This window comes from Protopterus annectens, chromosome 5.part0, assembly GCF_019279795.1.
Source record: "Protopterus annectens isolate FY-2018-M chromosome 5.part0, PAN1.0, whole genome shotgun sequence".
In the NCBI taxonomy this organism is placed as follows: Eukaryota; Metazoa; Chordata; order Ceratodontiformes; family Protopteridae; genus Protopterus; species Protopterus annectens.
In genome coordinates this window covers 1,177,922,866-1,177,945,313 of record NC_056735.1, presented here as the reverse complement: position 1 = coordinate 1,177,945,313, position 22,448 = coordinate 1,177,922,866, and the positions used below count along the sequence as shown (strand labels likewise).

Below are 22,448 nucleotides of genomic sequence, written 5' to 3'. Positions count from 1 at the left end.
CATCTATTAAAAAAAGATTTACAGAAGCACTCATTCAGTGGCTATACCATTCTGGCTGATTCATTTTTTAAGACTAAGAGAAGGGGCACTCTTATTCTATGGAAAAATACTTATACTATGCCAAGAATTATACATACAATTTCAGATAAAGATGGGATGCTAAGCTTGGTTGTTTTGGAAATCAGTAGGAAGTATTATACTTTGATTACTACATACTGGATACCAGGACTGAGTGCTAAATATATTGTCAAATATCTGGACCTGATTACTTTAAATGCAAAAGGGGAAATTATAGCAACAGGTGATTTTAACTGCCTATTATCAGGCGATGATACTTCTAAAAATGGTGAAATAAAATACACATCTCAATCCAAGAACTTTAATGACTTTACAAACCAGATGAACCTTAAAGATATACATGGTCTAAGAGAACATTAGTCCTTATTCTGTACTCACTATTCATATTGGTTTGGTACAGAAACAAACATTGATAAGATCTTTGTATCACATAATATATACTCTAAAATAAGTGACGTATGTATAATGACTTGTCCACTTTCGGATCATAATGCTATAAACTTTACATTAACTAAGCATGCAGATGATTTAGGATTTCTACAGATAATTCCTGCTTACATAACTAAGTTAAAAGACTTTAGGGAATGGATAGTGAAAGAAATAGCCATTTTTATGGAAACAAATGATAATGGTGAAGTGACTGATACTATACTATGGGACACTTTTAAAGTTTTTATATATATATATATATATATATATATATATATATATATATATTCGAATAAAATCTTGATACCTTAAAAAAAGGAGAGAGTAAGACAAAGAACTTTTAGACTTTCAAAAAGCAGACAAGATAAAAATGGACGCAAAACCAAATAAAGTAGTACATAATGAAATTACTAAGTTAAATCAAAAATACTTAGAAGTTCCGAATCATAAGGTAGCCATAAACCTAGAAAAAATGAAATTACAATCTTATGGTGCAAATCCGCAAATATCTACATTAAAATAGTGGTAAGATCCAAAAAAATAAACAATCAAAATCTTATTAATGATTCAGTTGAGTACATCTAACTTAATGGGCATATTAGAAGTGTTAAAAAACTGCTTTAAAGATATAAATAATAACACACCACTTTTGAAAACAGATAATGTAATAAATACATTTATTCAAGAAAGTATAACTAATAAGGTGTCAATGCAACAAAATAACATATTAAATAAGCAAATAACACTAATAGAAATTTAAGAGCAAATAAAAAATGTAAAAGATGATAAAGCTCCAGGACTGGATGTAATCATTTCTGAACTGTATAATATTTTTCCTGAATATATAATAAAGAAAATGATGAGTGCCTTTACTATGGTTAAGCAAAAATGTATAACACCCCCATCATGGAAATTCTCAGTTATCTCCCCCCATATTAAAACAAGGTAGGGACCCCAAATCATATGATTCATATAGGCCAATTTCGTTACTAAACACTGAATATAAAATTTTCATGACAATATTAGCTAATAGGATAAAGAAAATATTACATAATCTAATACATAATGATCAGACAGGGTTCATTCTTCTTAGAAAAGTGCAAGATAACATTATTAAGTTACTGTCATTAATAGACATAGCATGCAAATACAAAAAAACAACTAACTATTATCAGCCTAGACATAGAAAAGGCTTTTGATTCTATTAGTTCATCTTATCTGCAAATAATTCTGATTGGTTTTGAATTCTCCTCACATTTTGTCAATTTATTAATGAAAATTTATAGTGGGACACAAGCTTATGTGAAAATCATATTATGTCTATCCTTACCACTAGAAATCCTCAAGGGAACTAGACAAGGTTGTCCTTCGTCACCATTATTGTTTACTCTTTCAATGAAACTTTTGCTACATATATCAGAAACAAGCAAAATATAAAAGGCTTTCAAATTAATAAGGACTATTATCCTAAGATGCAATTATTTGCTGATGATATGTTGTTAACGTTGGGTGATATTGATGGTTTTTTGCATGATGTTATAAATACCTTACGCAAGTTTGAAAGAATTTCAGGGCTTAAATTTAATCATAATAAATCCAAAGCATTACTAATTAACAAAAAGATCAACAAAAACCTAAGAGAGAATAGCTTGTTTAATTGGGAGAATGATGTATTAGAATAATTGGGTGTCGGTATAAAGAGTACATGGAAAGAGTCTGTTAAACTAAAATACAATAATTTAATAACCACCATTAGTGAACTAATCAAAAGATGGAGTAAAACGTTCTTCACAATAGGGGATAGGCTCTCATTAATTAAAATGATAATTTTACCTAAAATTTTGTTTTATATACAGTCATTGATACTACCCCCTCCTAAAAACGTAAAAAATAACAGATTCCATGCTACTTAAATTTTTATGGTCCCCCTTAAAACCTAGGATTGCATATAAATGGCACATTAGAGCTTGGAACAGTAATGGGATAGCATTCCCTAGCTTAGATCTTTATTCCAAATAATTAATGTAATATTATATTGGATCACACCTACCTATATATATGGCTGGAAAACAATACATGAGATTCATATAACTGATGTCAGAACTAAAAAAACTCAGTTTAAGGAACAATATGGAATAAGTATTGGCTTTTACTTGAATTTTGTTTATTTAATAAGAAGTTTGATCATTTTTCTTATGGCATTAATCAAATGTTTAACAACTTTAAAAATATAATTGATTGTAATCACAACATTAAACAATTTATATTCCTTATATTTCCTATAGCAAACTCCCCTGATCGCCTAGATTCTTTCAACATCAATGTGATGCAAAAATTAAAGAAAAATAACTAGATATTCTGGCATTACTTTATTGCAAATAAGAGTATTAAACCACTAAATTCTCTTTTATGTAGTTTTGATAATAGTCAAGACAGTTAGTTGTTTATACACCCATTACTCTAGTTTATAGAAAACAAAATGAGAGTATCAATCAACCTAGAGAATGAATCTATACCTAGTTTGATTCAGGTTTTTATTAGGTGTCTTGAACAGACAGATAATAAAAAAATAAGTATCTCACCTATCTATAAGATACTAAGAGAAGACACTCTAAAGTTTGACTCAGATTTTTGGAATTACTATATAAAGATTAATGGAGAACAAATAAATGATTAATCCAAAAAACTGTTATTGAATTTTACGTATGGTACCTCTTTTTCTTTATATTGGAGATTGTAAACATGGAAATTTATGAAAAGGAGTTTCTATACTCCACATAAAATAAATCTTATATTCAAAAACAGTGAAAGTAAATGTTGGAAATGTGATGAATTACTAGAGGCCAACTGGGTTCACATGTTCATTGAATGTAGAAATTTTGTTCAATACTGGAAAGACTTCAGATATTTTGTAAATGCTTTATGGTCTGTCATATTTCTAATACACTGTTCCTATTCAGTGTTCCTATACCTAATGTAATAACTAAATCTCAGATTCAGTTACTCTGGTCAGTTCTTGTAATTGCCAGAAAAGTTATTACTTTAAACTGGAAAAGTGAACAAGATTTCGTGTTTAAAGATTTTATTAATTTAGCAAAGGTTTATAAAAAGGAACTGCAAGCCATTTGTTATAGAACTCATAACATTACTCATAAAAAAAATAGCATGGCAAAATTCGGAAAACCTTTTGAACAAATACTGATAACTTCTCATGGATAAAATAATTGTTTATCATGAATGAATGTAAATATTGTAAATAGTTTTGTTATTGTTTTATTGTATTTGTTATATGTACATTTGTGTATGTTTATAATGAAAACAAAAGTGTTTTTGAAAAAAAAAACGAATGCAGTTGGAGTGACACTTTTAGCAAAGACCTGCTTCAGAAGTCCACATGTTATCAAAACTGTCTTTTGTATTAAGTTTCAATTTAACTGTGTTCTTTTTCTTTTGAATCTCTTTTTTCTTTTTTGAAAGAAATGTGTAAATGTAATGGACAAGTGATGTATTTAAACAAAACAAGTAATTATATCTGATAGCTGATTAACCTCTTTTTATGTTTGCTTGTTTACATTAGTGTTTCCAGACATATGTAAAACAATGGGTTTATTTTCTCTTGTATTTTAAAATGCAGCTAAGATAAAATATTTCTATTTTACCTCAGTCCATGAGGACTGGGATACCAGTTCCTTTCTTGTTAGAGGAAGATAGTCTATATTTTGTTTTTCTTGTACTATTGCAGCTGCTGTTCTCCTTTCTTGGTGTCTTAGTAATTCTGTTTATCTCTAGATTTATCCTGTTAGCTTGTGATGGATTGTTTAAGGTGTTTTCCCCTGAAGAAGCCGTCACCTTTGTTTTGAAAGTGCTGGAGGTAAGACACACAGTGAAGCATTCCTAGTCTATTTTTTAACTAGTGCACGTGGCTGATGAATTTTCTGATGTAAACAATAGTGAAAAGCTTTTCTGTTTTGTTTTATTACTGCATACTACTGTGTTGTTTACCATGTAATCACTTTTCTGCAACAGTGAAGGAGAAGTGTGGAGTTTAAACTGAAATGTATAAGAACCATTATTTAAACCCTGTGTGCAACTCCCCTGCATCAACCATTTTCTGCCATAAAACACACACACACACACACACACACACACACACACACACACACACACACACACACACACACACACATGTGTATGTGTGTATGCATTTATGCATTCCATGTTGTATGTTTTTTCCTTTGGCTCTCATTTTGTCATATGAGTGTCACTTTTGACGAAAGTTGCTAATTTTTGTTATCACCCCAAACAGACAGTAAATTTCCATAGCTGCATTGTTATGGGGTTCAGATTGTGCTATTTTTGGGGGAGCTGTAGGTAAAATGTTCTTTTACTGAATGTGCGATTGCAGAACAACACAGGAAGAGAGTTCTACTTTATGACCTTAACTCTTGTATGATTGCAGAGATATTCTATTTTAGAGATGGTTGTTGGGGGGGGGGGGGTGATGTATATGTTAGATGTATTGAAAGCCGATATTGGAATCCAGTGTACTGAAAAAAATGTGTATACTTTATGTAAGTCTCTCGACGTGAGATATATATATATATATATATATATATATATATATATATATATATATATATATAATTTGTTATATATTATATCGGATAGTCCTGTTGTCTCAAATTCTCGGCTGAGGTGCCTTCTTTGCTGAGTCAGCATGTCTTCCCTGTATTCAGTTGGGTTGCTTCCAGGTGTTCCAGTTTCCTCCCACATTCCAAAAACATGCACTAGGTGGAGAGGATACTCTAAATTGGCCATAGGTGTGAGTGTTCATGCGAGTGTGTGTTGTGGAAGAACTACCACAGCAGGGCTAGGTTTGGCTCTTGATTGTCACTGTTGAAGTGACACTCCAAGCCCATGTGCAAAAAAAAAAAGGAAAAGGAGCTGTGGATGGATGGGTATTTGTATATGTGTCTTGTATGGGAATTAGTTTTAATGCTGTCCTACCTATATCAGGGGTTCTGCATTTCCAAGTTATAGTTGCAATTTCACTGTGTTCAAAATTACTGTACAAATGTATCATTTTTAAGTTAGTCAGTGTTTATCGCCGAAGCTGTGAACACACAGTGCAGAATTTTTAAAAATCTTATGTCGTGTACGCATTTCTAAATCAGCTAATATGTAAACATTTTCTCTCGCTGTCATTTTTTTCATTAAACAAATGGAGGGACTTTAAAACAGAACAAGACAGTGGGATACTTTGACTATAAAAGTTATTTGACATTTAAGTGTCTGTAACAGTGGAAGTATTTTAACATTTAGCTGGTGTAACTGTGGCTCAGTGGCAATCAACTTTTCCTAAATCCAAATAAGACAAAGCTACTTTTAGTTCTCCCCAAATCTTAAACAGATAAGACACCTTCAAAAATATCCTCTCTCAGCAACACTGAAATTGAAGTTGTACCTCACACTAAGTTAGTTGGTGTCGTAATGGATGATCAACTGAGGTATGATCTTCATATTCAAAAGTGGATAAAAACAACACACAAAAAACTGGGCATGCTGTGTAGATCAAAAAGATGTTTTACCAACTCCTCAAGAGTTACTCTAGCCAACATATATCGCCCTCCTTCACTACTGTATGCCTCACCCATTTTCACCAACATTCAGATCCCCCTAAGATCAAAACTTGAGCTTTGCTACAACAGAGTAGCTAGTTTTGCAGCCAATCAGACATACAACTCCCACCACTGCTCTGCCCTCAAATATTTAAACTGGCTCAAGTTACCTCACTACCTCAAGGTTAGTCTACTCCTCCTTGCTCATAAAATGGTGTATAAACCCTCATCCTGCCCATCAACTATCACCATACTTTAGCATTATCTCCCTAATCTTCCTGTTCACTCATCTGAGAAACACCTCTTAAAATCCGTAAAACAAAACAAATCTTATTGGTCACTGCTTGTATTCCTACTTAATAGCCAAGGTCTGAAACAGTATTCCTACAGATATTAGAGCAATACTATGTAGTCACATACTCAATCTCTATCCTTAACTCCTGGCTCTGTATTGATTGTATTTTACGTGGTGTTTAATATCCTATTTTTGATGTTCAGTATTCACTGTATGTTCTTCTGATTTGATTTTATTTATCCTGTATAATTATTCTCCTGTGGGAGAATCTTAATTGAACTATGTATGGGGAGTTTTTCTCCCAGGGCCTCCACTGAAAATGGGATTCGTGCCCAGTCGAACTTGCCTGGTAAGCAAATGCCAGATAAATAAAATTTCATATGTCCAGAATACTGACTGTTCGTCAAGCCACTGCATGAGTGTTATTAAACTTGGTAGCTCTTAAGCTGCTGGACTTACTGTAAATCTGTATCTGGAAGCTCCCCACTGGCTGAAAGACAGAACCCAAATAGTGTGAGTTGCAGGTGTCACAAAGTATAAAAGTGACCAGTGGTGTCCCTCAGGGCTTGATGCTTGGACCTCTCCTTTGCAGCATTTATTTCTCAGATCTGTAAGCAGAGAGCTGGGGGTAAAAAAGTTTGCAGACAACTGCAAACTGGAGATTGTTGTTAAGTCACCCACTGGCACCCAAACCCTCCAGAATGAAAACTCCCTAATAAACTCTTGGTGAACTAAAAGTGAGCTCAAACTAAATGATAAAATGTGTGGGATTACTTTTGGTAGACAGACCCTCCCCTCATTATATTGTATACATAGCACACCACTACATATTGAAAATGTAGAGACCTAGGAACTTGGGTTGATAAGTCATTACTTTTGACCATTGTCTGGCAGTGGTTGTGAATGGTTGTCAAGATATCCTTTTGCTTAACACATGCAATTACCAAAGAAATGGCATCACGTTCTAAAAAAAGGAGATAAGACTCCATCATACTCAGCATTGATCATACTGATTATCATGTACATTGTCCCTTTGGGATGCATCTCACTAAGTGTATGAAACAAAAAGTCCTCAAAGGTTTCTAATAAAAAAGATCACACTGGTAATGTCCCTGAGCTACCAAGAGAGGCTGGAAGCTCTATTCCTTTATTTAGTGTCTTACAGATTTTTTTAAGGGTAAATCGCTAAGTTACTGTACTACTATGCACCTGTTTGTCCTGGACTTCTGTATCGCTCCTACTCCAATATCTTAATTATTCCTAAAACCAGATACCTATTCACCAACTGGTAGGTAAAACATAGTGGAGGACTAGATTTATAGTGTCGCCAAAACCTCTGAAACAAACTTCTCCTGTGTGGTAAGAAATGCAGCTCAGTGTTCCTTTAATATAATGAAGATGACTTGGATGAGTAGCCACAAATTTACTCTGGGATTTACTGATAAGGACTTCCTGGAGAAGGGAGGTGTGCTGCCTAAAGTTGAGTACTGGCATGAAATAAATGCTCAGAAGATTTTACTGGCTTTGGAATATCTGTGAAATGTTTAATTTGTGTCCTCCTGTTTTAATTTTTTCATTCATTCATTTTCCAATGCCTACTTTATCCATTTCACAGTCTCACTGAAGCTAAAGCCTGTCCTGACACATAGTGGACTCAAAACAGAGAACCTACTACTGGATAGCATTTGAGTCCTTTGCTGGTTATCCACACAGCATGCACATCTATGGAGATAATCAGGAGGACATCCACTTCATATATAAATGTTGGAGGAATCCAGAGTGCCTACAGAAATCCCACACAGAGACAGGGAGTACATGCAAACTCCACAAAGGAAGACACCTCTTGTGGAAGCCAAACTGTGGGACCAAGTGTTTTGAGACACTAGTACTAACAACTGCAGCATTGCACCTCCTTGTTATGAAGTTAAAAAATTTCATTGATCCGTTTTATAAGCTTTGTCCAGTTGAGGAATTGTGGTAATAAGCTGAGCAAGACAGACCTGACTTCCTCTTTCCCCTCAGTTCCTCCTCTGAGACCCAACTACAATAAGGCAATTTGAGAAATAAACTCTCTGTTGAGTACCCATGTGCTGCCATTAGTCTTCCTTCCAGTGAGCAGCTGTTTGCACAGTTCTGATGGAAGGTTCCTAGGAGACATCTTAACTTAGTGGTCAGACCACCACATCCATCTCCTCTCTCCTTCTGTACTTGGATATTCCTGGATGACTTTGATTCTCTGTCATTCTCTGAGGGTGATCCAAACAGCCCTGCAGATATATATATATCTTTTATAAAAAGAAATCTGTCTTTGGTGATCTGTGTGACTACAACCTGACAGGCAAAACTTTCCCAGCTGACATGCTGTCTGTTTCCTCATGCAGAGTGCAACAGTCTCCCCAACATTTCTTTTTTCCATGCATGAGTAGTTAACAGTAAGGAAATGGCCTCAATCTGGTTTGAAAAAATGAGAGTATTTTAGTATAATTTGGAGACAATAAGTATATTTTTCCTCTCTCTGTTATTTTTGTCACAAGCTTCATAATTAGCTATCCCTTTTTGAGAAAAAATAAGGACTCTTTATTTCACTGCTATGACTTGGCCTACATTTTCCCCTCACTTGCAACAGGTTCATCCCACCTACTAATGGCCCCACCAAATGCCTGTATTGTAATAGGTCTTCAATGTGACACTGTAAGTATTCTGTTTGTGCAAAAATACAACAAAATATTGACAAATATCTTGAGAGTTTTGTCACCAAGCATTTTACCTTCTCTTTTGCTGCTTCTACTTCAGAAATACATTTCTTCTAAAAAGAAGTATAAAAATATTCTGAGTTTCTTCTATGAAACTCAGAGGGACCGTCAAGGCAACAAAACCGGTTTCTTCTGGTACCGTGTCTGTGATGACAAAGTCCTTTTTTTCTCCAGAATGCTCTTGCCTCAGATTAGTGGCAATGGGTGTAGGCAGTCTGTTAAGGGAGGGGAGTATGTCAAACTTCCTGGATCATTGAATCACATGCCTCAGTTTCCCCTGGGTTTAGGCGCTTGTTTGCCCCCATCAGTCATCGGTATATCCACCTACAAACTATGACTTGTTGGGCCCTGCCTTCAGAAGATTGGATCCCATCCATTCTTGATCTTGGGTTCCCTTTCCCTCATAGCTTCCCGTCATACAGTGCCCATCTTCATTTTTTCCAGCACTATCTTAGGTCCTTCATTAGATCAATGTTGCAGTATTCCAAATTGTTGTGTTAGCTACCCAAGTAGCCTGAACTTCCAGCCGGGGTACCAATGCCAAAGTCTTCCATAGAGCCATATGTCCTCTGTATGACCTAAGCCCATGGGCACAAGGGTACATAAGTGGGCATATGAGTGAAAACCCCAGACTATCTCTCCGCCAGTGCCAACACAGGTATTGCAAATGTAAATTTGTTCTGTGTGTGGTTTTTGCTATCTGAACCATTGAAGGCACAAAGACAAGAGCCAACTGAGGAACCTTCCTTGTTTTCTCTTTGCCTTATTGTGCTTTAATTTGTTAAATGTCTATTAAGAGTAGAAAGTACGATTATGGTATGCAGATTCCTTGTAAGGATCTCCTTTCCTTGTGTCTTTTTTGTCTTGGTGCAGAACTCGACCATAAAAACTACAGCATCTCTCAGTCGTTTGTACCAAAAATCCCACATACGTGTCTTTCCTCCCTTAATAACTGTCTTGAGACCCAGTGCCTTAATGCCTCACTCAGTCTAAAATGACAAATGTGAAGTTGTTCAATCTCGCCGTTCATTCTTTACTGATGGGTTCGGAGCCGATCCCTCAGTTCCGATACAGCCAATTGCAAAGCTCAAGGGCTTCAAATAGCTCAAGACCAAGTCCCTATCCCATGATGCACCTGGAATTACCCCAGATCGAGTTTGCCTCTGCAACAGATCGGAGGTTCTGCTTTAGCTCGGGCCAGTACAACTGCTTTTTTCATTATTACTTAGAAAAATATTGCTAGTTAGATAGTTTAGAGTATTTTAGTAGAGTTTTAGAAAGCTCTTATAGCTTTTTGTGTTTGTTTACCTACTTATATCCCTTCCCATTAGTGTGTTTTAAAAATTTGTAGTTGGCATCTTGGTTTGGCCTAGTTTAAAATCTTCTCTTTATATATATATTAGTGTGTTTTATTCAGTGACCTTTTGTCACAGTTTTTTTTAGATAGTCATAGTTATTGCTGTGTGTGTTTAGCCTTAGAATTTTTTAAATAAGGCTTAGTAGTTTGATTACTGTCGAAGCTTGGTATAGAAATAGATAAGGCTTGTTGTGTCTCTTAGCAGCTCTCTTTTTTTATTGCATAGTCTGCTTTAAACTTCTTCTTGAGTTCTTTAGTCAGACGTTTTCTGTCACTTGTATTTGTATTAGTATACTGGTGTGTGTGTGTGTGTGTGTGTGTGTGTGTGTGTGTGTGTGTGTGTGTGTGTGTGTGACTTAGCCTGCTTTTTAAGGCTTGCGTGAATAATTACTGTTCAATTGTTTTTGTGGTGACAGTAATTTTTCTTTGATTATTATGGCTGACCAAGACAAACATCCGAAGTCTGTTTTAAGAAGTGCCCCAAGTGTGGTCAAAAGATGTCTGTTATAGACAGCCACATAAATTGCATATACTGTCTAAGAGCCCTGCATTTGCAGGATAGCTGTGCTATTTGCGATTCTTTTCCCTCAAGGTTCTTGCAGGAAAGGAAAGGTAAACTGATTGACAGAGATTTGTTGAAACCGTCATTTCAAGAAGCTTTGAGCGACCATGATGGATCCAGCAAGCCCTGCAAGTCTTCTAAGACTTCGGACTCAAAAAAGTCTAAGAAATCTTCGACTTTGGCTCCACTGCCGTCGGAACCGACAGTCTTTACTTTTTGGAGACGGTCCCCAGTCTTGGAACTGGTGTCCGAAGCTCCTAAGAGTCCATTACTGCAGTCAGTACCACCTTCGGTGAGCTCTTCTCAGTCCTCTATCAGCCTTTCAGATCTGAATGTGGATCATGTGGTACAGGAGCGGTTATCGGCACCAACCTTGGCAAAAATGTTATCCGCTTTGACCCAGTTGGCTTCGGAGCAAAAGACCGTTACACCATCCCAATCTATTCCTCCTCCAACCCATGCTGGTCCTTCGGAGCCGGAGGAGTCAAGAGCTGTTGATAGTGGAACCCTCGGAGCCGACATCTACTCCAGCATCTTCAGCTCCATGCACTCTGATGTCCTCAGTGCCAGTGGAGGACTCTAGGAGCCGACACTCTCTGGTCGGGTCCAGAGAGGATATTCGGACCGACTTGTTGGTTTCGACTCTGCCTCTCGGGGCTTCAGCTCGGATGAGCTCAGCTCCTACCTCTGGTTCAGAGCGCACTGTCCCGGTGCCGAGGATATCGATGGTGTCTTCAGATCCGTTGGTTCCCTTGCATCGTAGCAAAGGTGCTTTTGATGCCATGAGGAGAGTCATGTCTCCTAAGACATCCTTGACCTCAGGTTTGGCTTCCTCCTCCCCGAAAGTGCCCGTGTCTGCTTCTGCATCACACATCCTGACCAAGTGTAGAGACCCGGAACCTCAGGAAGCCCCATTGGGTGGCCCTTGCTCTTCCAAGACCTCACCAGAAGCTCCCACTGATGAGGTTGCCAGGAAGAGGTTGTGTAAGAGGAAACATTTAGACTCCCCTCAGGAGTCTCTAACATCGGATACTGACTTAGATGAGTCAGAAGGGTCCCCACGGTCCCCCTCTGAAGATATCTCATTTTCTGAGATACTTGAAATCCTTAGGTAGAGGGGTGACTGGTAGTCCAAAAACCCTACTGAGGAGGAGTCAATTCTCCTGAAGGCTTTCGGGTCTCAGCCCTCCACCTTTTGGGTGTCTCCGCCATTCGATGAGCTGTTGCAGCTGGTCTCTCTAAGGGCATGGGAGTCTCCAGATACTATGAAGCCTGTCCCTAGGAGGCCTAATAAGTTCATTTATGCCCCCCTTGACAAGTCATTTTTAACAAAAGGTGTTCCAGTTGATGCCATGGGGGTGGCGGCAGCCGCCAAAAAGGCAATGTCTGAGACTTCCTCCTCTATCAGTCCTCCTAACAGAGACTACAGGATCGTGGATAGGTACAGGAAGCACATGCTTAGTTCAGCGACATTTGCTCTTCGTTCACTCAACTATGTAACCCATTTTACCAGATTACAAAGAGATCCCTTTAAGGAGCTAGGAGATGCTCTTCAGGGTACAGTAGCTGCAGGAGCTTCCTACAAAGTTGTCGCCCAGCTTGCTTCCCTCAGTTCTATAGTCGACTCATCCATGTGCCTCATCTCATATGTAGCCAATGGAACGAGTAGGGCAGCGGGTACAGGAGTTGCACTTAGGAGGCACTCCTGGATGCACTTGTGTTACTTCGCGGAGCCCTTCAAGTCTTCCTTCGTGAGTGCCCCCTTTGATGGCTCGTCCCTTTTAGAGCCTAAAGTGAAGGAAACCTTAACCAGGTGTGAACAGGACGGAAAGACTCTGCCGTCGGGGTCCATTTTTCCACCCCTACCTGACCCTACCCTAAGGGTCAAAGGGGAGGAAAAATGTGGTTCTGAAAAGCCCAAGGAGCCTTTTAGGACACACGTGGTGAACCCCCCCTCCAGAGGCAGTGGAGGGGGCAATAATGGAAGACGCCCTCGCAGCAGAAGGAGGTTCACAACACCAGGGCGACAGAGATCACTTTTCTGGGAAGCCCTACCAGCGCTCCTGAAAGGAGGCCCAACTGTCCTACTCTGGAGGCAGTCGCGGGGTCGCTTATCTTTGTATCCAGATGCGTGGCTCAAAATAACAAAATACAGCTGGGTACAAAGTATCATTTCCAGAGGATACTTCATCCCATTCGCCACACTCCTTCCACCCATAAGAAAAATCCTGGACGTTCCACCCAGTTACAGGGAACAAGGAACAATAGAGGTCCAAACGTTGCTTATAAAAGGAGTCATCCAACCAGTCCCAGCAGACCAGACAGGATCCGGAACTTACTCGAGATTCTTTTTGGTTCCAAAAAAGACGGGGGACTGGAGACCAATATTGGACCTCAGCAAACTGAACACACATGTAAAGAAAGAGAAGTTCCGGATGGTCACGTTTGTCTATACTTCCCTTCTTAGGGAAAGACAGTTGGATGTGCTCGATGGATCTCAAGGATGCGTACTACCACATAAAAATGGCCAGGCCATCCAGGGATCAGTTGCGCTTCCGGGTGTGAGCCAATCATTACCAGTTTTGAGCCCTTCCCTTTGGTCTCACTATAGCCCCCAGAGTCTTCACCAAATGCATGGCAGTGGTCACGGCTCACCTGAGGCATCTAGGATTCCAGGTGTTTTCGTACCTAGATGATTGGCTCCTTACCGCCACCACCAGTCATCAACTCATTCAGGCCAGGAAGTTCACTCTGTCACTCTGCAATCAACTGGGCATTACAATCAACACAGTAAAAATCTGCCTTGTCGCCATCACAGCATATCATTTTTATCAGGGCAGAGTTGGACACCACCACCACCACACTAAGGCTTCAAATGGAAAGAGTCTTTCTTCGTCAGCATGTCAGTGTTGATATCAAAGGACAAAACACCAGCATCAGAAGTTCTGAAATTATTAGGCATGATGCCAGCAGCAATTTTAGCCATTCCACTAGCTCGTATGCACATGCAGATACTGCAGTGGCTGTTGTTTACTCAGTGGTCTTACCAAGAGCTTCCCATGTCTCACATGATAATGATCACAAATTCCTGCAAAAAGGATCTTCAGTGGTGGTTGACCTCACTTCATGATAGGTTGCCCATTTGTGCTACCCCCTCCAGTGGCCACAGTGACCACAGACGCTTCCCTGATAGGGTGGGGGGGGTGCATTTTCAGGGAAAGATAGCCCAAAGCACATGGACCAATCAAGAGACACATCTGCATATCAATGTCCTGGAGATGAGAGCAGTACTTTTGGTGTTGCAGTACTTTCAGGACTCTCTCCCTCTGGGTCCGATTGCAATTCAGATGGACAACATTTCGGTGGTCTGGTATTGCCCAAACAAGGAGGAACCAGGTCTTGCCCCCTTTGTTGAGAGGCTCTCAGAGTATGGCAGTGGGCTGTTTCCATCAAGCGCTTTCTTTTGGCAATGCACATCCCGGGGAAATCCAGCGTGATAGCAGACAAGCTGAGCAGGGCAATCTTCTTGCCCCACGAGTGGTCCCTCAAGAAAGAGATAGCGGACAGGATTTTCCACAGGTGGGGCCAGCCTTGCTGCGACCATTTCGCCAGTCACATGAACATGAAATGTAGAAGGTACTTTGCCCTGATTCCCCCTCTGGGAGAAGCCCCAAGGGACACACTCGTACACGATTGGCCTGCGGGTCTCCTCTATGCATTTCCACAGATCCCATTGATACCCAAGGATATTCTTCATGTTTCACTGTTGCAGTTATTACATTTGGGTTATCTGCTTGCAAGTAGCCCTCAGCCGGCCTGATTATCAACGTCTTGGGTCTTGCGTCAGTTGCTGTCTCTTCTTCCATGACGTCAGGTAGTCAGGGGTATAAAGCATGCAGCCGACGCCATTACATCAGTCTTTCTTGCCGTGCAGTGCCAGAAGCAGTTCGCAAGTGCCAGTTGGCAGACTCCTGAAATTTTCGTTTTCGAGTTTCAGAACCGAAGTCTTCAAAAAAGCTAAGTACCCCGTTGGGAATCCTTTTCTTGCTCTAAACCGATGTCAGTAAAAGTTAACAATTGTATTACTTGTGAAAAGCAAATACCTCATAAAGAGATTTTCATTCGTACTGCATTCCTTGCTTAGGCCCAGACCACGACGTCCCTCGCTGTCGGTTTTGTGCCTTATTCAATCCTCGAACTATTTGTCATCGGTTCATTTTCACATCAAACTATTTCAGTACTTGGTTTAATTATCCAGAAATGGCTTCAGTAAGCCATCCGACTAGCTTCATTTCGAAAAAACGTAAAGATAAAGACAGAGACAGACTGCATAGGTCCAAAGCTGCCGACAACGCTTCCGTTAAGCTAGTCGCCAGTTCGCCAGTACTCAGTGAGGTGCTTTCATAGCCTCTGATACCCACTACTTCAGATTTGCAGGCCTCTACTGATACCCATTCAGATTCCCGTATGCCGCAAGATGCTTCTTCGACTATGGAACCTGCGGATGTCTCTACCTTGGATGGGTTCGGTGCCGCTGTGCAGGCACTGGCTTCTGAGGGTGTATTCAGGCCTACTGACTTGCATATCAAACCGTCTCCATCTTCTTCTTCAAGGCCTAAAACTCGATCCACGCCTAGGAAACCGATGTCCAAACCGCATGGTCAGGCCCATATGCCTAAAAAACAAATAAGAATGGCTGAAGACCTGATTAGTCTAATTAGGGGAAGCCAGCCTTCTCACTCTGAGACCTAGAACTGATTTTCCTTCTGATTCTTCTGAACAGGATTCTGAAATTTCTGTTTGTTCCGATGACCAGGATTTGCCCTTGTCTACCAATGAGGATTCTAATGCAGAGGACTCCATTCCCTCTGCTTCCCCTCCAGAAGATTTCTCTTTTGGTGAAACTTTGCACACTCTTGGGGAGCATTTCCGCTGGGAAAGCCAGGATTACTCTGACTCCAAGAAGAGGCTTAGGGAATTCTTACTCCTACCTCAACACAGGCCTTTAGCTATCCCTCCTGTACTGGACATTGTAGATGATGCCTTCTTGGAAGTCTGGCCCCAGACACTTTACCTCCGGCTCCCAGGAAACTTGACAGGTATTACAGAGTACCTGGTTTTCACAAGTTCCTCTTTAAGAATCCTAATGCGGACCCAGAGACCATTTCTCAGGGACCCAAAGGCATTAAGACTACTACTGCCAAAAACCCTACCCCCTCTGATAGAGGTTCCACGGCCCTGGACACTTCTGTTACTTTGGCCATTAAGGCCTTAAACTGCCAGTTTCATATGTTAAAGTAGCAGCAGCATATTATTGGATTACTTAAACAGAAAATGATGATGATTCCTGACTGTGCTGAAAATAAAGAATTACAGGATTTAATGCATTCTGCTGAACAAGTTGGTAAACATACTTTGCAATGTGGTTTGGACTCCTTATAGGCATCTTTCAGGGCTGCTGTCACTGGGTCTGTTCTTAGAAGGCATGCTTGGCTTAAGGAGCAAACTTTGCCAGATCATGTTAAAGCTAAATTACTGGATGCTCCCTTAAACCAAGACCGCCTGTTTGGCAACAAAGCAGAAGTAGTACTTAAAAAGATGGAGGAAAACGCTAAATCTATGCAAACTGTTAAAGATTTCCTGCAAGTACAGCCTCCCTGATTTAGTAGGCATTGACTTTCTAAGAATTGGTCCTTTCCTGTCTCTTCCAGGCCTTCTCAGTCCAAACCCAGGAGTAAGACACCCCCCTATGGTAAACTGTCACAATGACTTAACCTTAAATCTTCCAAGTCCTGCACAACTGACTGCTCCCTTTAGGGGTAAAGATCGACCTGCATGCAAAAAACTGGGAACTCATTACCCAAGACAGGTAGGTTTTAAATATAGTTTCCCAAGGATACAGATTCCAGTTCCACACCTTACCAACCCCAAGCGGTTGGCCAAACCTACCCCCAAATCAGTGGGCAGAGGCTCAACAGCAGGTTCTCTCTCTTCTAAGTATCAGGGCTATTCAGCCTGTCCAAGCAGAGGAATGGGGACACTGTTTTTACTCCAGACTTTTCCTGGTACCTAGTAAAGACAACTCCTGGCGTCCTATCCTGGACCTGTCTATCCTAAACTCCTTTTTGATAATCCCAAAATTCAAAATGCTAACTCTTCATCAGCTGCTCCCCATGCTAGGCAAAAATGCCTGGTTGGCAACATTAGACTTAAAGGAAGATTACCTGCACATCCCACTAAGGGAATCTTGCAGAAAATACCTACGCTTCAGAGCAGGCTACATGCACTATCTGTTCTGTGCAGTGCCCTTTGGCTTATCTACTGCGCCCAGGGTATTCACAAAGTGCCTAGTTCCAGTCATTGCATTCTGCAGGCAAAGAAATATTTAAATATACCCATACCTGGATGATTTTCTAATTCGGGCAGTACGCTAAGACATACTATTAAATCATCTGGCATTTGTAAAGAAACTGCTGACCCCACTGGGGTACACCATAAACGAAAAGAAATCTCACCTAGTACCCTGCCAACAAATTGTATTCCTGGGAGCAAGCTTGAACACAACTTCCCAGATGGCCTACCTCACGCCAGAGAAACAAGTTTATTTGACAGCCTGCTTCAAACTACCGGCCACAAAGACCCAGCTATCTGCAAGGAAAATACTGCAAGCCCTGGGGTTTATGGCCCCTTGCATCCTACTAATTCCATATGCAAGCCTGCATATGAGGAAACTACAATGGTATCTAAAGAGCCTATGGTGTCAGCATTCTCAGGACCTGGAATCAATGATTCCTATCATTCCTTGTATAAAGACAGAGTTCCTTTGGTGGGCAGAAGCCTGCTACCACAACAAGGGACTGCTATTCACTCTACCCCCTGCCGCCCAAACCCTAACAACAGACGCATCAGACTATGCATGGGGGGGCTCACTTGGCAGGGCAGTGCATTCAGGGCAAGTGGAACCCGAGTCAAATGCACCTGCATATCAATCAAAAAGAAACGTTAGCTGTGCAGAATTCTCTGACAGCCTTCAAGGACCACATTCTTCCAGGACAATTATTGGTAAAGACAGACAACACCACCACTGTTGTGTGGTACATAAATAAGCAGGGGGGAACCCACTCATACCCTCTCTGCAGACTAGCCATGGCTCTGTGGAACACAGCCTTGAGCTACCAAGTGCACCTACAAGCTCAGTTCCTGTCAGGCAAACTAAATTCACTGTCAGATGACTTAAACAGAAATCTCATGGACCCACACAAGTGGAAACTGGAACCAAAGATATTCAACATTTTGAGAAACAAATGGGGGAGCCCAGAGATAGACCTGTTTGTCTCCCCTCAGAACTACCAATTGGACAAATTCTGCACAAGGGCTTCCCACAGACAAGCTTGGAAAGTGGATGCCCTGTCTTTCACCTGGGAAAGCCTCTCAGTTTAAACCTTTCCCCCTGTCCTTCTCCTCTCGAAAGTTCTACTAAAGATCAAACAGGACAAATCAAGGACAATTCTCATTGTACCAGTCTGGCCACGCCAACACTGGTGTACCCCCTCTTGCGCAGTATGTCACTGCTGGAACCATGGCACCTGCCTCAGACCCCTTCCCTGCTGTCCCAGCAGGAGGGCCAGATTCTGCATCCCCAGCTTCAAACCCTGAACCTTGCAGCCTGGCTAATTACCTGAGCTCTCCAATACCATCCCTCAGTAAACAAGTGCTGGATGTCATTCTGGAGGCAAGGAGGCCTAGCACTAGAAAATCCTATGCCGAAAAGTGGAAAATGTACTGTTCTTGGAGCCAAACTCAGGGGATGGGCACAACAGTGCCCAGCTTACCGCATATTATTCAATACTTTACAGTGATGCTTCACAAGGGCCTTTCCTTCTCATCCATTAAAATTCATGCCTCAGCCATTTCAGCACATTATAATACTGAGCCCACCCCTCTTCTCTCACCCCATGCTGAAGCAATTCCTCAGAGGGGCCAAAAAGTTAAGACCACCCAGGAGCCCCTACTCCAGCCTAGGACCTTAACTTTGCATTGGAAAAGTTGACTTTACCTCCTTTTGAGCCAGCTGCAACTGCAAAGCTGAAATTCCTTTCTTGGAAAACAGCCTTCCTTCTAGCCATCACTTCAGCAAAAAGAGTGACTGAATTACATGGCAGTGGATCCCTTCATCATCTTCCACACAGACAGGGTGTCCCTCAGGACCAATCCTTCCTCTATGCCCAAGGTGGTATCCAGTGTGGCCCTTAATCAGTCTATTCATTTGCCAACCTTCTTTTCTGATCCACAGAACAAAGGAGAACGTGTACTGCACTCTTTGGACGTGCACAGAGAACTTAGATTTTATTTGGACAGGACTAAGCCTCTCAGGAAAACTGAACAGCTGCTAGTTGCCTTTGCTGCAGGGGCAGAGGAGAAGGCCATTTCAAAGCAAACCATTTCTAAGTGGATAGACCATTGCATTCATTTCTGCTATAAGCACCATGGAAAACCTACCCCACAGGGGGGGATAAGATCATATTCCACCAGGGATGCATCTACTTCAACAGACTTTCTCAGAGGTGTTCCTATCAGGGACATCCTAGAAGCTGCTACCTCTAGTTCTGTTCATACCTTCACCAAGCATTACCACTTGCCTATTTTTTCTAAATCCAGAGCTGGTTTTGCCACTGCAGTCTTGCAGGGCCTAATAGCTGGTCCTAATGCTCTCTAATTTCCTCCTCCCTTCCTTAGCTTTGGGAATCTACCCAAATGTAATGACTGCAACAGTGAAACACGAAGAACATAGTACAGTTGTGTACACTTACCATAAATGTAGATGTTCAAGTGTATTCACTGTTGCAGTCCTGGTTACCCTCCCTCCACCCCCCTGACTTCTATTTACTATACTTCTATTCTTGTTTACTATGCTTAAAGCTTTTTGGTGTATTTGCTTTTTGTTGGAGGTGTAACCTTGTATATAATTGCTTCCCATTATGCAGGCACCTGACATCTGGGGCAAGAAAAACTGATGTAATGGCATCGGCTGCATGCTTTATACCCCTGACTACCTGACGTCATGGAAGAAGAGACGGCAACCGACGCAGGACCCAAAACTTTGATAATCAGGCTGGCTGAGGGCTACCTGCATGCAGATAACCCAAATGTAATGACTGCAACAGTGAATACACTCGAACATCTGCATTTATGGTAAGTGTACACAACTGTACTTTCTACAGAAAGCAAAAACCCTGGGAAGGACAGTTATTCTCATAGCCCCTCATTGGCCTCGTCAGATTTGGTTCCCCTTCCTTCGACTTCATCTTTTGGAGGGCCCTTGGATTCTGGACCCAGTACCAGACCTTCTGACACACTAGTCGGGGAAACTTCATCCCTCTCTGCAGTCCCTGAAGCTGACAGCTTGGCTGCTCCACTTCCCATCATAGCCAGGTTCCATAACCTTTCCAATGAGACGAAGCAAATTCTCTTATCCTCTCATAAGTATTCTACGAGGAATCTATATCTTAGCAAATGGAAAAAAATTTCTGTATGGGCTGCTAAAAACAGTATTGATCCTTACCAAGCCCCTATGGCCACCATTTTAGAGTTCTTGACTATGATATTCAACAAAGGAGCCGCAGCAGCAACAATTCGGGTTCAGCTGGCTGTTATTTCTAATTTTCATCTTGATTCGAAAGATTGAAAATTGTCACACAAGTTATCCAAAGCCTTTCTCAAAGGGACCTTTCATATTAGACCACCTGTGAAATCTCCCTTTTCTCCATGGAATCTAAATTTTATGCTTTCACGTATAATTCTTCCACCATTTGAACCAGTTCCTCATGTGACCTCAGTTTTTTGTCATGGAAAACCATCTTTTTAGTAGCTATTACTTCTGCCCGCAGAGTGTCAGAGCTTCAAGCTTTATCCATCAAGCCTCCTTATTTGATATTCTATGCTGACAGAGTCTCACTTAGAACAAACCCCTCATTCTTGTCCAAAGTTTGCACTGAAACCAGTCTCAACCAAATTATTGATTTGCCAGTCTTCTTTCCCAACCGTTCGAACAATTTAGAGTATGTGCTGCACAAACCTGATGTTCACTGACAGCTCAGATTTTATTTGGATAGAACAAAAGATTTCAGGAAATCAGACCAGCTGTTTGTTTCATTTTCAGACTCCAGGAAAAGTAGACTAGTGGCTAAAACAACTCTTTCTAAATGGTTATCTGATTGTATTACCTTTGCTTTTTCAGCTGCTAACATGCCTTTACAGCATAAAATTAATGCTCACTCAACCAGAGCTGTTTCTACATCCTCTGCCTTTTCTGCCAGACTTCCTATTGACAACATTTGTGCAGCAGCCACTTGGTCAAAACCTCATACCTTTATCACTCATTACAAAGTTGACATGGCCTCCAGGGACAGGGCCTCCTTTGGATCCACGGTCCTGAGAAATATACTCCAGTGAGCCACCAGAGGTTGATGGTGCTTGGGACGCTACCATAACGTTCAATGTGAGTTGTTCATCTCGCCTTCATTCTTACGTCCCTCCCTCCTACCCCTTCCTGGGCTGTTAGATGACCGAGATGCTGGATCCATCCTGGTTGCTCAATCCTTCTATACATTTCTCTTGGGAGTGAAAGAATGACATATGTATTGTTATACACAGCAAACAAGATCTGAGGTAATTCCAGGTGCATCATGGGATATGGACTTGGCCTCGAGCTATTTGAAGACCTCGAACTTTGCAGTTGGCCGTATCGGAGCCGAGGATTGGCTCTGAACCCATCAGTAAAGAATGAAGGCTAGATGAACAACTGACATGGAACTTTATGATAAGTACATAACTTCTTTTTCTTTGTCTGCCAGCATCCTACTAATTTCAAAAAAGAAATTCAAACTGCATAGGCAGAGACATTGTCTACCTAGTAGGACTCAGACGTACCCATTGAGGCTTCACAATGGCCCATAGTAAGACTGACTGTTTCTCAGGCTCCCACTACTGTGAACTTGCTGGAGGCTGGTATGGCATATGAATCTTGCATGTCCAATATGACTGACCTTACTGATTCTGTACAGAAGGAGGAATCTAGACCTATTATTTCAGGGGAGCCAGTAAGGATCCCTCAAATATTAGTTTGGGAAGAGGTGCCTGGGTCTTTGAAATAAGTCAGGGGTCAAATCCACCATTCTTTGTTAAAATGGATGCTACTCCCAAGAAGAAAAAGCAGAAAACAGTATAATTCTCCCTCTCCGACATCCCAGGAAAAAAAATGGATGGAATTTTCTCAAGGCCTATTTAAGGCTATTTTGGCTGTCAAACAGTCTTCATCTTTCATCTGCTGCTGCAGATCTATTTTAAAACATGGAAT

General features: G+C 40.9%; 1 protein-coding gene across 1 annotated transcript in view; it reads left to right on the top strand.

The window, feature by feature from the left end:
• Positions 1 to 22,448, top strand: part of LOC122801582 (ILK associated serine/threonine phosphatase) — a 1,071,836-nt gene that overhangs the window by 859,376 nt on the left and 190,012 nt on the right. Inside the window, exon 11 of the mRNA XM_044071026.1 lies at positions 4,297 to 4,378. Within this exon, the coding sequence (XP_043926961.1) occupies positions 4,297 to 4,378 (82 nt within the window). The remainder of the gene's footprint in view (positions 1 to 4,296; positions 4,379 to 22,448) is intronic.